This window comes from Peromyscus leucopus, chromosome 7, assembly GCF_004664715.2.
Source record: "Peromyscus leucopus breed LL Stock chromosome 7, UCI_PerLeu_2.1, whole genome shotgun sequence".
Classification (NCBI taxonomy): domain Eukaryota; kingdom Metazoa; phylum Chordata; class Mammalia; order Rodentia; family Cricetidae; genus Peromyscus; species Peromyscus leucopus.
In genome coordinates, this window is record NC_051069.1 from 25,340,705 (window position 1) to 25,353,821 (window position 13,117).

Sequence of the window (13,117 nt, forward strand, 5' to 3'; positions counted from 1 at the left end):
AGCAGGGGCAGTTTTTGCACTACACTAAGAGGCACACAGGAAACTTCACAAGCACATACTAACTTAGCTGCTTCGGCATCTTCTTATGTACAAGCCCTACGGTGCTTTACGAGCCAAGCTGCCACCATGTCTGCCTCAGTTCACTGACCACCTGGGTCCCTGCTCTGTGTGTTAAGGCTGAATCTGGAGCCTCACACCATAGGCGAGGAGATGGGTGAGGACATTGCACATAGAGCATGCATGTGGCTCAGAACAGCTACAAGTAAGTACACTGAGGAATCATGATGGGAAAAGCCTTTCAATATTCTACGGAAAAATCCACAGACAGTTCTCTCGAAGGAGTAGCCAGCTCTTAAAGCCATGGGCCACCTTGTCCTCTAAATCAACATTACAGTCTAATGAACACGTAATGGGTGCTTACTTCCTGTCTGCCACCTTACTGCCTAAGCACCAGTTTCTTATCTTTTTGGTGGAGTTGAAGATCGAACTCAAGGTCCACTGCATGCTAAGCATAGGCCTCACCATTGAGCTATACCCCAGGTCGTGGTGTGTATCTCTCTTTCCTAATGGTCTTGGAGGTTATAACAAACTCTACCTTACCCAGCAGAAGACGAAGAGCAGGTGCACTGGCTTCCCAGCTAGTAAAGATAGTTATTGAAACTCAAGGCTGGTCCACTCTAGCTCTTGATCTTGAGTACTATCCTAAATTGCCCTTTTGGATCCGCTAGAGATATGGTAGATCATCTTCCCCGTTTTTTTTTTTTTTTTTTTTTTTCCTTTTGGCAGAAGTTGGGAGAGGCCAGTGAACGCCCAAAGCTTCCGCCTAGACTCTGAGGACCGCCACAAGATGGATCCCATTCACAGAGCACCTTCCTCCTCCCGTCTGCCTGCTGGCTAGGTTCATTCATTGCCCCCTGCAGCTGACTCCATTTTCTTCTCTCATGTCCTTAGAAACCCGGCCAAGCTCCCAGCTCTTCACATTGAGCTGACTTGCCAGCCTCTGCTCGTCCCCCACCTCCAGCCAGCTTCTGCCACCATTACATGGGGCGTGGCACTCACAAGTGAGGTCACTTCACTGGTGGAACTGGCACCTTAGTCAGCCTCTAGTGACCATGTACACTTTCTGTGTCCCCCACAATGTCCACGTCCAGACACGCAATGACTGCAAAATTGCTTCTGTGGGTGCTGTTTTGCTCAGGGACAGACAGACCACGATGGAAGAAACTGAAGTCTTTTCTGGAGCTTACCTTGTCTCTCCCTGCCAAATCTTCCTGGTTACCTCACCGAGACAGAGGGGGACCCAAGGAGAGGTGGGGGAAGGTGAGAAAGGGCACTTTGGGGTGGTCAGACTTCTGCTCAAGTGTGGTCCTTGCTACCTTCGCCTGCAAGGCAAGGACGTTGATACCATGCTGCTGAATCTCACAGTCCACCTGGGCCCGGAAGTCTCCAAAACCTAAATGGTAAGTGAGAACAACCCGCAGGCAGCCAGACTGTTAGCCCTCAGCAGCTCACCTCTTCATTTTTGTGCAAGGAGAGAGAGTTTTAAAAGGAAGAAGGCAGTATGAATTGTTAGGACAAGGAACCCCAAAGAAAGAGATGGTGGAGCAGGCAACACAGGGAAGTCGGTGGGTGAGAGCGGGGAGGGCAGTGGTGGACACGTCCATGGGAGATGCCGTCCCCGGCAGCCGCATGTACACCTGCACAAATCGCCGCGCCCACTGGAGTGACTCCTTCGGCCAAGCACCGGACTCAGGCCCTGTCTACTGTGAGGGGAGAAGAGGACAGGACAAGGATGAATAGACAAGGGAGACAAACCCAGCTGGCAGCTACTTCCCAGCCACCTACTGCCAGGGTTCTGGGCCCCCACACAAGGTCCTAGGAGAGGAAGCTGGGACCAGAGGCCGGGTGTTGTAAGAATCCAGAAAGAGATTTGAAGGATCACTTGTAACATTAATTTTTTTTATTAAGAAGACAGATATTTTATAGTACTTCTTTTTTTTTCTTTTTTCTTTTTGTAAAAATGGTATACATGAACCGATACAAAATGCGAATGGGAACACACGGATGTGGAGTTTCTTACACTGTAACATGGTCCTTGTACACCTTAGAAACAGAACTGGCCTAGAGGGAAAAACAAGACGTCCTCGTGACTAAAGAACAAGCTTATTTGGCATCAATTATACATCCTTCATTATTTTATATTCCTTAAAAAAAAAACACGAAAAACCAAGTTTGTTCTTTCTTCACTCTAAAAAAAGTGATCAACCTGTACAAAGTAATACTCAACAATACATTTCAAACAGTGCACTGTATACTTAAGAAAAATACGTAAACCAATATACAACTAAAATCCGTAATTTCCTGTTTTTGCTTTGTTTTATTATAATTATAATTATTATTTATTATTTTTTTTCCAATGTGTGGGGCCTACACTTTGCAATCTACCTGAGACGGAAAAACACCAATCAAAACACAGGAACCTGAGACATGTCAACATTGTAAGTCATCAAGTTACATCAGAACGCTGCACTACTGTACACTTGTCAAAACAGAAAGATGGGCGGTCCCGAAAATGAGATGCCAATTCTGTGAACAATGGTAGTTTTTTTTTGTTTGTTTGTTGGTTTTTTGTTTTTTTATATTTTTTTTTTTTGTATTTTTTTTTCTAAAAAGAACAGCTGAAAAATCCTTTCAACGACATGCTAACTGGTTCTCACCCTTTGATATGGTCACACTATGTTCAGGATGGGTGCTAAGGGCTCGGAATAGATGCACATTATAAAATTCTTGAAAAAGGGATGTTCCTTGTGGCTTTTTGTCTTGGTTAAGTGCCTAGGGACAGGAGAGGGGGGTCAACAAAACACTGCTCAATAATGAATTTTCCTTTACATACCAGTCCGTTCCCAAAAGGCCCCCATATTGCAATGATTCTATCAGAAGTGAAAATAAAGACAAGAAAAAGAAATATGCTTTCAAATAACAGAGTCGACACTTTTTCCCCTTAAATAAATCAGCGTAAGTTTCCCACATAATGTAACAATAGTAAAAATGCACCTTGCAAAATCCAAAAGTACTGACTGAAAATGTTATATAATATATATTTATATATTTATATATATAGATAGATCTATCTTTTCTGATGCCACCTTTCCATAAGGGACTGTTATTTGGAGTCTGGAGCCTACCAACACATAGGGTAAGAGTTTAGGTTTTCATCCTTCAGAACTACTTCTGGATTTCCTCAACACATCAGCGACAAAGCCCTACTTAGCTCTAAAGAATGCAAACGGTAACTGGACCCTCTACGGTCCCCCAGGCTCCAGTCTGAGATATGTTCAAGGTAACTTAGTTTAGTAGCTGTGCGCTATGGCTGCCATCATGCGAGATGAGGAATTTTTGGCAGATGGTTCTTAAGGCTGAGGAAAGAGGCCAAGGCTAGTGTAGGAAAGGTAGAAAGATAAAAACACTCACATTTGAGTTTTGATTAAGTAACTGAAAGTCTCTACAGGCTGCTTCTCCACCTAGGCTCTGACCTTTCGAGAACAATGTCGGCCCTTCTTTTGTACCTCCTGCCTTTGTCTAGCCAAATCTGAAGGAATGAGAGCTGCGCAGGGATTGGAGTTGGAAGCCCCAGCAGGACGAGAGTCCCAGCAGGACAGTGTCTGTAATATACAGTACATGCAGGCCACATCCTACTGCCCTCTTAAGTAAGCACAAAGGAAAACAGAAACAAAAACAAAAACAAACAAAAACCCCAAACAAAAACCTGCCCCCTTCCGTCACTCACACAACACACGGACTTGCTCTCTCCTGCACATCACTGAGCAGTAAGGCCAATTGGGAAAGGTGGATGGAGTTGTTTGGAGTAGAAACAACCAGAGCAGGACTGCTTTATCCCCTTCCTGCTTTCCCTCCTGGGGCAACTCAAATTTGTCCACTGACATCAAATGGACAGACCTCACCTATTGGGTCTATTTAGGGCAACGAGGAAGGAGGAGACTTTCCACCCCAAACCTTTCTGCACAGCGTGGGGTAATCTATACTGAGCCGCCTACAGATACAGAATTAAAGACAGATTCAATCTCATTGCGACACACCTCACTTGCAGATAACCCTGTACAGTAATGAAGATCCACAGCAAACAACAGTTTCGGAGTCACAGTCTACTTTTCTAGTCTTCGCTGCTCTAAGTATTGAAACATGGGCAGCAGCAAAGAGTTTTCACTGTTTTTTTCTTTTTTTTTTTTTTCTTTTTTTTTTCACCCAAATCTTTACGACAACAGAGAAGAATGCATCATGGAGACACTAAATTCTGAACTATGAAATCTAAACTGTGCTGGTTTTCCTTTTATGCAACTGAATTTGGAACAGAAAGCAGTCACCGTCAACACAAAAACAAATGAAAGCAGAAATCGACAACAATGGGGGAAAGTCTTAGGAATCCCAGCAGGTCAATTCCAAAAAAGGGGAGGTTCGGGAGGGAAAAAAACTGATTTTGGGAAAAATAAATGCATAAAAAGGAAAAGGGGAAAGAAACACGACAAACAAATGAAAAACAAGGCACAGAATTTTCTGCAATCTACCAAAACCCAAGTTTGACTTGGTAGGAAGAAATAAAAATTAAAAAACCAAAACCCAAACCAAATTAAAACCAGATAAAAAGAGGTGTCAAACAGCGGAGCGTACTTTTCAAAGAACATTTTTTTTCTTTTTGTTTTTACATAGCAAATCCCAAGCCTTCCCAGTCTCGCATCTTTCCACCCACTCATAAAAAACACACGAGCTTCTTGCAAGTTCCAGTACCACTGTCTCTTTATCATCTAAACGGGCCCGTTGGACACCTCATTGGGACAAAAAGGCTGCTCTAGATGAAGTACTCTTTCTTTTCTTCCGAGTTGTTCTGTCCTCCTTCTGCATTGATTATAGCTGTGTCTGCGTCTGCTGCGTCATCGGCTCCTTTGGCTTCATGAGTGAAGTATGTACCTGAAAGATGAAGGGGTAAAGCACTGTGACTCTCTGATGGCCTCTGGGTGAAGCGGTACAGAGATGGCAAGTTGCCTTATGGCCATCATCAGCCGAAGTGGTGTGCAGGCAGCAGAGGGGAAAAAAAAACAGTTGGAAGAAGAGAGCGAGGTGGGTGAGACAGATGGGATCCGGGGCTCCAAAGGTACCACTCCAACTGAGCCGCTGCGGTGCAATTCAGCAAAGAGACATTAGAGCAGAGGTTATGACCAGAGAAGAAGACGAGTGGGGCTCAAATGCAGAGAGCTGGAGAGCTGCTGACTAACGCACAGACAGTAAACACCAAAGACCGATGACCAGAGATGTTCGCACATGGGTAAAGACCAAAGCAAGGAAAGCAATTAGCCAATAAATGAATTAGGGCCCCAGTGATGCTTCTACTGTCGTCTTGGATCAGTTACTCCGACCACAGTCTTCCTGGCTTCAGGACTGCTATTGGCTACCCACAGGTGAAACTGTCTTGAACTTATAGAAGGGCTGCTTTCTCTACGCCTTCCACTTCAGAGCAGGGCATCAGACAGAGGCATAATTTGACATTGTAAAAACTACAATGGAGGCTTGGGCTCTGTCTTCATGACCAAGGGATTCTTTCTCACCATGTGACTGGAGCCTGGACCCGGATTCATGGATTTGCTAATTGGCACAGCCACTTTATAATGACAATAGACAGAACATTAACCAAGTTGGTGACATTTCTATCACCAAATCCCAAGGGTTTACACGGAGGAAGACAAGACTTCACCTCAGAATAGCAGGCAGGTAGAACTCCAACTGCCTGGTACAATCTGATAGCTTTCTTCCCATTATGTTCTGATACTCCAAAAAGCCTGAGACATTTTGCTGAATTTTCAGATTTTAAAGCGATAAGCCGAGCAAGCAGGTGGTCAAACGCTTCCTTCCTGAGTCATCTCTCTTGCAGAGACATGTTACCCCTGTCCTCTGATCCTCCACAGGTGCTGTGCACACTCGGCTTGGCGCCCTGGCTTTACCTTCCCAGCTCTATCAAGTTAAGCACACTCTAAGTTTGGAGGTTCTGGGCCACACAGCTCCAAGAGTCCCCAGTTGTTCTGTGCTCCAGACAAGACACTTCCGGATCCTAAAGTCTGCTGTTAAGCACCCTGGACCTCCACTGCTGGGCTCCAGGGACCCTCCCCAAACCCAAGTCACAATCAAGCAGTATGCAAGCGCCCACAAAACCCCCAAAGCTCATTGCCCAGTGCTTGAGAAAAACAACTGAGAAAGACAAGGGCCGACAAAGAAAAGGAAGACTAAATTACCAGGAGGGGAGAAGAGGCTCAGAGCAGCATGAGGCAGAGAGGAAGAGCATTGGCAAAGATGATTGCCCATCCAGTCTGCACAGTTGGTAAGTGTGATGATTAATGGCAATTTAAATCAATTGCCCTGATAATTTAAAAAATACATATTTATGTGGCTTTTAACGCAAAGGATTTTTTTTTCCTTTTTCTTTTTCTTTTTTTTAAACCTGGGTACATCACATCAAGGAGGAAATATTCTGGCCCTGGGGACCAGCTTACTCAGAGTTCAGGGTCAGCGAACTGGTCCTCCCTTCTCCGGGGAAATGAGCAGGCTGTGGATGTTTGCCATGCATACAATCACCCAGGGTTCAGGCCACTCGTCACACCAGCCCCTACCTTATTATTTTGACTCTATCCCCAAATGTAGACTGGGGAACAGCAGAGCTGTACAGCTTTGTATTTATAGGGAATCCAAATCTCTTCATGCAGTCTTCAGCAACATTTGCTAAGTTTCTTCACCCACCCAACCACGCTTCTTCCCATTTCAGGGAACATATATTCTGTGTCATCCTTTACAGCAAGCTGCCTACTAATGGCAACAGTGAGGTCCCCCAATTCCAGGGCTGTGGCGACATGCTGCTCCAGCCTGCCAAAGCGCCTTGCTTACCTTTATGTCTGGCAAAATAGCGGCCCAGAATGATGAGCAAGCAAAGCATGGCAAACACGACCACAGCTACAACGCCGCCGATCACCGCGTGGTCCACTGCCCCAATGGCGCCCTCTTCACCTGCTCGAGAGTCTGTTGGAACCAGAAGAGGAATAGGGATGTAGAACTTATGGTAAGACACCAGGAGCCCCAGGGACACCGCCTCCAGGGTCAGAAGGTTACCTTCTTTTTTAATGGAGGAGTCAGCGAGAACAAACCAGATGGATCAAGTTACATAGAGGGAACAGACTGACCTGTCCAGCGCTGAATTGATCTGTTCTCCCCACAAGGCAATTTCATTAGAGGCAGCAGAGGAGTGCTACTGTGTGTGAAAGAAACTTAGGGAGGGTGTGTGTGTGTGTGTGTGTGTGTGTGTGTGTGGTGGATCCTGCCTGTTCTCACCCATTCTTAGCACTCACTATACACAACCTGGAACTTACAGCTACTAATAATTAAGGAGGCTGACTTAACTATTTATGGGCACCACAGATGGTATCTTTAGGCTATCAGAAGAACGGGGTGTGTGTGGGGGGGGGCATAGCTCACTCTTAAGGAAACACGAATAGGGAAAGCAAGGCTGTGTAGAGCTAAAACCAGGCTTATGAGACTAAAGACATATGACATGCTTGCCACATTTACAAGATGTGAGGAGGGGAAAGCCTCAATTTAAAACCAAAAGCCCAATTCAGAGAGGAGGGGAGGGCGAGAGAGAGGGAGAGAGAAAACGTTAAGACAGGAAGGAATACTTGTCCATCGCCACAGACGGTTTTTATGTTATTTATTTAACACCTTGAAATGCAATTAGTTTTCTCTTATAAGCCTCGCTCCCTCAGGATTTCCCTTTTTGAGTTTTTGGCTGGGGAACAACTTCAGAATGAACCCGGAATGAGCTATGGCGATGCAGAATGGAGGTATGGCAGGGTAAACAATTTTAATTTAGGAATGTGGCTACATCACCCCTTGCTGAAATCCTAATGGCACCCGAGATTTATAACATAGTAAAAAACAATTATTCTCCCGTTGATTAATACATTAACATTTTGGAGTGGAAGCTAAACCATTGTCTTTTTTTTTTCTTCTTTTTATTGAGTCAAGTACGACACCTCCATTAAAATGATTTACTGGCTGTACCTTACAATTTAAGCACAGCAGCAACAGAAACGGTAAAAATCTTTTAACTTTACATGATTTGTGAAGTCATATGTGAAGGATTTACCATTTAAATCTTTCAGTACATGAAGCACATGGCCTATAAATCTGCCCCCCTTGTAGCTGCTGGATGCCTAAGAGAAATGCATTTCACCGGGAAGACCGAGTGCAAACTCAAGTCAATTTCTAAGAAAGATTTATCTCTGTCTCTCTCCAAAGAACAGAGCAAATCTCTGAAGCCTCCACCTCTAATAATATTTGAAGTTTATCGATCAAGTGTACAGATCCGTGACAGCTAAAGGTAATGGTACTCTTTTGAGCCGAAACCTGATACAACGTTTTCAGCGGGAGGGCAGGGCTTACACTTTCTATCGATATTTCCAATTCTGCTTGGAGACTAGGCACTGAAGGATGTGGGGAAATAACTCGTGACTAAGGCTCCCATGGAAAGAGCTTTAATTAAAAGGGCCTCAATTAGAACGTGGAGTATTTAAAGTGTTCCATGGAGTTAGCTTGGGAAGGACTACAGAATAACTCAAACCCCAAACCCCAACAGAAATGCCAAGTCAGAGGCAGCGGCAGGTCGCCTGGACAACAGGATGATGGGAGTTTAATTGGAGGATGGAGATGGGTCGGAGGCAGAGTGCTGCAGCCAATTAGTCTACTCCGTGATGAGCAAGCCCCTCCAGCAACGTGTTTAATAAGCTCCACTTGAAATGTAGTGGAGAGGAATCCCCTGCCTCAGCCCAAGTGCTGCTGACTGCAGACAATAAGGCTCCCGGTGTCCTGGAAGTCCTTTCGACCGGCAGACTGGGTTCAGGGGAACTTTGTTGTCTTTTAGGAAGCAGCTTGTTGATGGAAAGTACTTTTTGTGGGGTTTGCATTAATTGTTCTTCAGAGACAAAAGACCTGCCACACATAACTGAAGGAAGAGCTTGTTTTGGTTCCCATTCTGACGATATAGTCCATCTTGGCAGGGAAGGGATGGCGGCGGCAGGACTGAGTGGGGCAGCTGGTTGCGTGGCATCCCAGTCAGAAGCAGAGAGAGGTGAACGTTGGTACTGGGCTTGCTTTTTTTTAAATTTGGTCTAGAATCATGGAATGGTGCCACCCACATTTAGAATTGGGCTTCTCTCTTCAGTTAAACCTTTCTGGAGACATCATCAGACACATCCATGAGTGTGTTTCCATGGCGATCCTAAAACCAGTCAAGCCGATGATGAAGTGTAACCATCACAGGGTGGTACTGGATTCTGGTGCCTGCTGGAGGACCACACTTTACATTGTGTAGATACACCTCACTGCAAACACTCAAATGTTCTCACAAAGACCAATAGTAAAACTTGTTAGTTGTGTTTGAATGATATCAACTAATCTTTAGTTGCTGTGGGCTTCAAACTGAATGTTTGACTTTACTTCAATAAACTCTGTGTGTCTCAGATTTGGGACAAAGTGATACAGATGCAGAAAAAGTTACATGAGGCGGGGGGGGGGGGGGGGGGGAGGTGCCACTTTGTTAGGGCTGAAAGCAGACAGAAGTTTCTAGAAGCTGTTGAAGACACAGCCCCTACCCATCTGGAGGCAGGCAACTCTTATCCACTATTAAAAGACTAATTACTCCAACTTCAGGCATAGAACAGCCCAAGAGATGTGCTGGTATGTTTGTGCTTAGGGGTGGGGAGAAGGAGAAAAAAAAAAAAAAAGAAAAGAAAGACAGGAAGAAGGAAAACCCTCTCAAAACAAGGTTAAAAACAAAAACAAAGAAACAGAAAAACCCGTCATCGTGGGGTTCCTTACTTAAGCCCAACTATTCAGTTGACCTTTGCTCTCCAAATGTGCTTAGTCTAGCTGTTTCCCCCTGGACTTCGCCTACACTAACCACCTATGTTTCAGTTCTTTCCCACCTTCAGGGACACACAGCCTTTGCAGATATTTATAAGTGCAATCTCTCTAGCTACCTTCTGATACTCACTTGGATCAGAAAGTTTACTACTGCTAGTTAATCACCAAGACACTTTTCCCGCCTTCAATTACGGCAGATGGACACAGAAGGTAACTGATGTTTAATTTACAGGGAACACTGCTGGTTATGAGCTCCTGGCTGCCTCTTCCCACCTCTCCTCCACCCTGCTCCCACCCCTGGCTGACCATGGGAGGCAGTAATAGAGCTGTGACTGTTCCTAAGTGCCTGTCACGGTCCGGCCTCCCCTGTGGAGAGCAGTTCTTTCTCATTCATCTCTGGTTTCCTCTTGTGGGGTGGGGGGCAGTTCCAACTGTGCGGTGGATTGGCTCAGAGTGCTGGGGTGATGCTGGCTGTCTGCCATCTGGTAAGATCTGCCTGCACCGGCAGCTGATGCCTCCATGGTCACAAAAAGCAACGGATGCATTTGGCTGTCAGAGTCAGATAAAAACAGGAGTCTGTGTGCAATACAGATGACCCACAGGTGGATCTTTGGCAATGTCCACCAGCCTCCACCTCTCCTATCTTGCACAAGAGGTGAGAATTCAGAATAGGAATTCTCTTGAGGAATTACTAAGTGGAAAGGCCACGGCTGTCACCATCATCTGAAGGTCTTGCTCCTCTGAGGGAGGAGATGCATCCCTGTGGGTACCACCCCATTTGTTGCTCCTTTTCCTGGGAACACCTCTCCGGATTTCTTCCTCCTTTTTGTAGTCGGACAAAGACATTGGAGGCAAACTCTCCAGCTGCTGCAGCTTAAGTGAAAAGAGGTGAGGGTGCGGAGGTCTTCTAAAGGAGCCCAGTCTTCGGGTAAAGGAAAGCCTCTTGTGCAGTCACGGGTGTTAGTGTGTCTACTGTGGGATAAAGCTGTGCCCTTGCTGTACTGGGGAGGAACGCCAAGCACAGGCTTGGTACATGCATATAAAACAGTCATTCCAGTTTTCGATAACCACGGTCTGTGTAGTTAACCTCATCCAAATAACTTCATACACATACTCAGAGGAATGAGTGAGCTGGCTAAGTCTACCTCAGACAACACTGAAGGCTGAGTGTGACAACCCTACTGTGGCACAAACCCTGGTCTGCCACCCCACCCCCATCATGCTGCACCATTTTATAACTCCAAATCAGTTTATACACCATGAGCTGGTTAGAGCTGGGAGTTAGCTTTTCTTTTGACAAAAACCTGAAACAACTTGGCTCCAAGTGAGATTTATAAGTCCCTTGCAGAATGTCAAGTTGGCAAAAAAAAAAAAAAAAAAAAAAAAAAGAAAAGAAAAAAAAGAAAAAAGAAACAAAAATCTATTAAACAGGAGACAACAACAACATCGCTTCAACTAACCTGGCCGTGGTTTTAGCGTCTCAGAAATCTCAGAATAACAACAACGATAAAAGAATTAAAAACAACAAACTACTTTCATCAAATCCCAGGAATGTCCCAAACTGCTCCGCATTCTTCAGCTCAGGGCAGCTGACCCGACCCCCGATACTCCTCAAGGGCAATGCGAATGGGGTGATTCTGCAGGCAGGATTGGCCGTTTAGTCTCTCTCCACCCCTCTAGTGGACCTCTCTCTCTCTCTCTCTCTTTTGCTACTTGCATTCACTCCTTCAACACTAAAGCGCAGCACTTCCTGCCTGTGTGGTGCAGGCATCTGTAAGGGGCCCTGGTTTCTATGGCTACTTTACCACCTGGCAGGAGATGTGCCATGCGAACTGCCAGGAGAATACCACGATCGTGGATCTGTCCTAAGTCTTGCAGGCTGTGTTGCCAAAGCAGGATCCACGGATAACCAGGGAATGGCTAGGATGCTCTTGACAGGCTCCTGGCAAGGAAGGACTTGGGGAGAGGGACTCACGGAGCAGAACCTCACTGCCACTGCAGGCTGCCCATTCGGAAACCAAGGCTGCAGAATCTAAAGTCAGTCTTCTTGCCAAAGGATACAGAGCTCTCTGCTTTGGAGAAGGTGGAGTGTGAAATGTGTAGCATCAGGCGTGATGGCCTTAACTGCACTGCTGTACCCTCATAGCTCGGGCTTCCTTGGTGCAGGCTAGATACTGCTCCAGCACCCACCGGTCTATTCTGAGGCTAAAAAGTGCCTTGGATCTCATTTAAAGTGGGGGATGGATTCTAGGTTTCCCACTCCCACAGGGCCTCTCCTGCCCAGGGATGCCTGAAGCTGAGGCCGACATTCTGCAATAGCTCTGTCACTTGGTGCAGCTGAGGTCTTGCTGGACAAGTCAGTTTAATTAAAAACTCTCAGAACTGGTGTTTGTGATGGAAATGGTGCCTCCGGCTTCCTAGAGCTGGCCGGATTAGTCTATCTCAGAAAAGGCTTAATGACTGTGATGTCATTTGCTACTTCTTGCTAAGGAGGAGAGGGGGGAGGCGGTACACTTTCCAAACCTGAAGAAAAACAAAACACCAAACAGGAGCGTGCGTGCACACACACACACACACACACACACACACACACACACACACACACACCAGCTGTGTCATCTGAAAGGTGTAGCTAGCTACCTGTTTTCATCACCTATGGTAGCTCTCCTCGAGGGCAAACAAGCTAAGCATGCGCTTTAAGAGCACAGCTTTATTACTGGAGGGGAGACACTGAGTGGCAAGCGCTGACAAAACGCCACGTTGTTTGCTAATCCTAATATGTTATTCTTCTTTTAAGATTTGCTTTTCTCAGCACCAATTCAATTATAGATGCTACAAATCCTTCTGACATTTAATTCCCTCTTGTCAGAGAGTAGTAAATGTATACAGTACATGCACAGCTTTCCCATTAAGATGTTAATATATATTGGAGCACACTAGCCTTTATGCGGCATAACCTTTCCTTTCTGTCTTCTCAGAGAAAGGAAGCGAAGGAATCAACGTAAGGCAAGAAAGTCATGAAGATTCCCACACAGCATGTCAGGGGCCAGTGTCAGCTATCAGCTGCATTCCATTCCAGCAATGTCATGCTGCTATTCTGACATTTGGGGGGCTGTGCAAGGCCACCAAGGGAAACTGCAGT

General features: G+C 45.7%; 1 protein-coding gene across 6 annotated transcripts in view; it reads right to left on the reverse strand.

Moving 5' to 3' along the window:
• Window positions 1-761: 761 nt before the first annotated feature.
• Window positions 762-13,117, reverse strand: part of Cadm1 (cell adhesion molecule 1) — a 330,847-nt gene continuing 318,491 nt past the window's right edge. For all 6 annotated transcript variants that reach the window (XM_028866478.2, XM_028866482.2, XM_028866485.2 and 3 more), the window contains 2 exons: window positions 6,946-7,077; window positions 762-4,983 (listed from right to left, as the gene is read on the reverse strand). In XM_028866478.2, coding sequence (XP_028722311.1) covers window positions 4,865-4,983; window positions 6,946-7,077 — 251 coding nt within the window. In that variant the 3' untranslated portion in view covers window positions 762-4,864. The remainder of the gene's footprint in view (window positions 4,984-6,945; window positions 7,078-13,117) is intronic.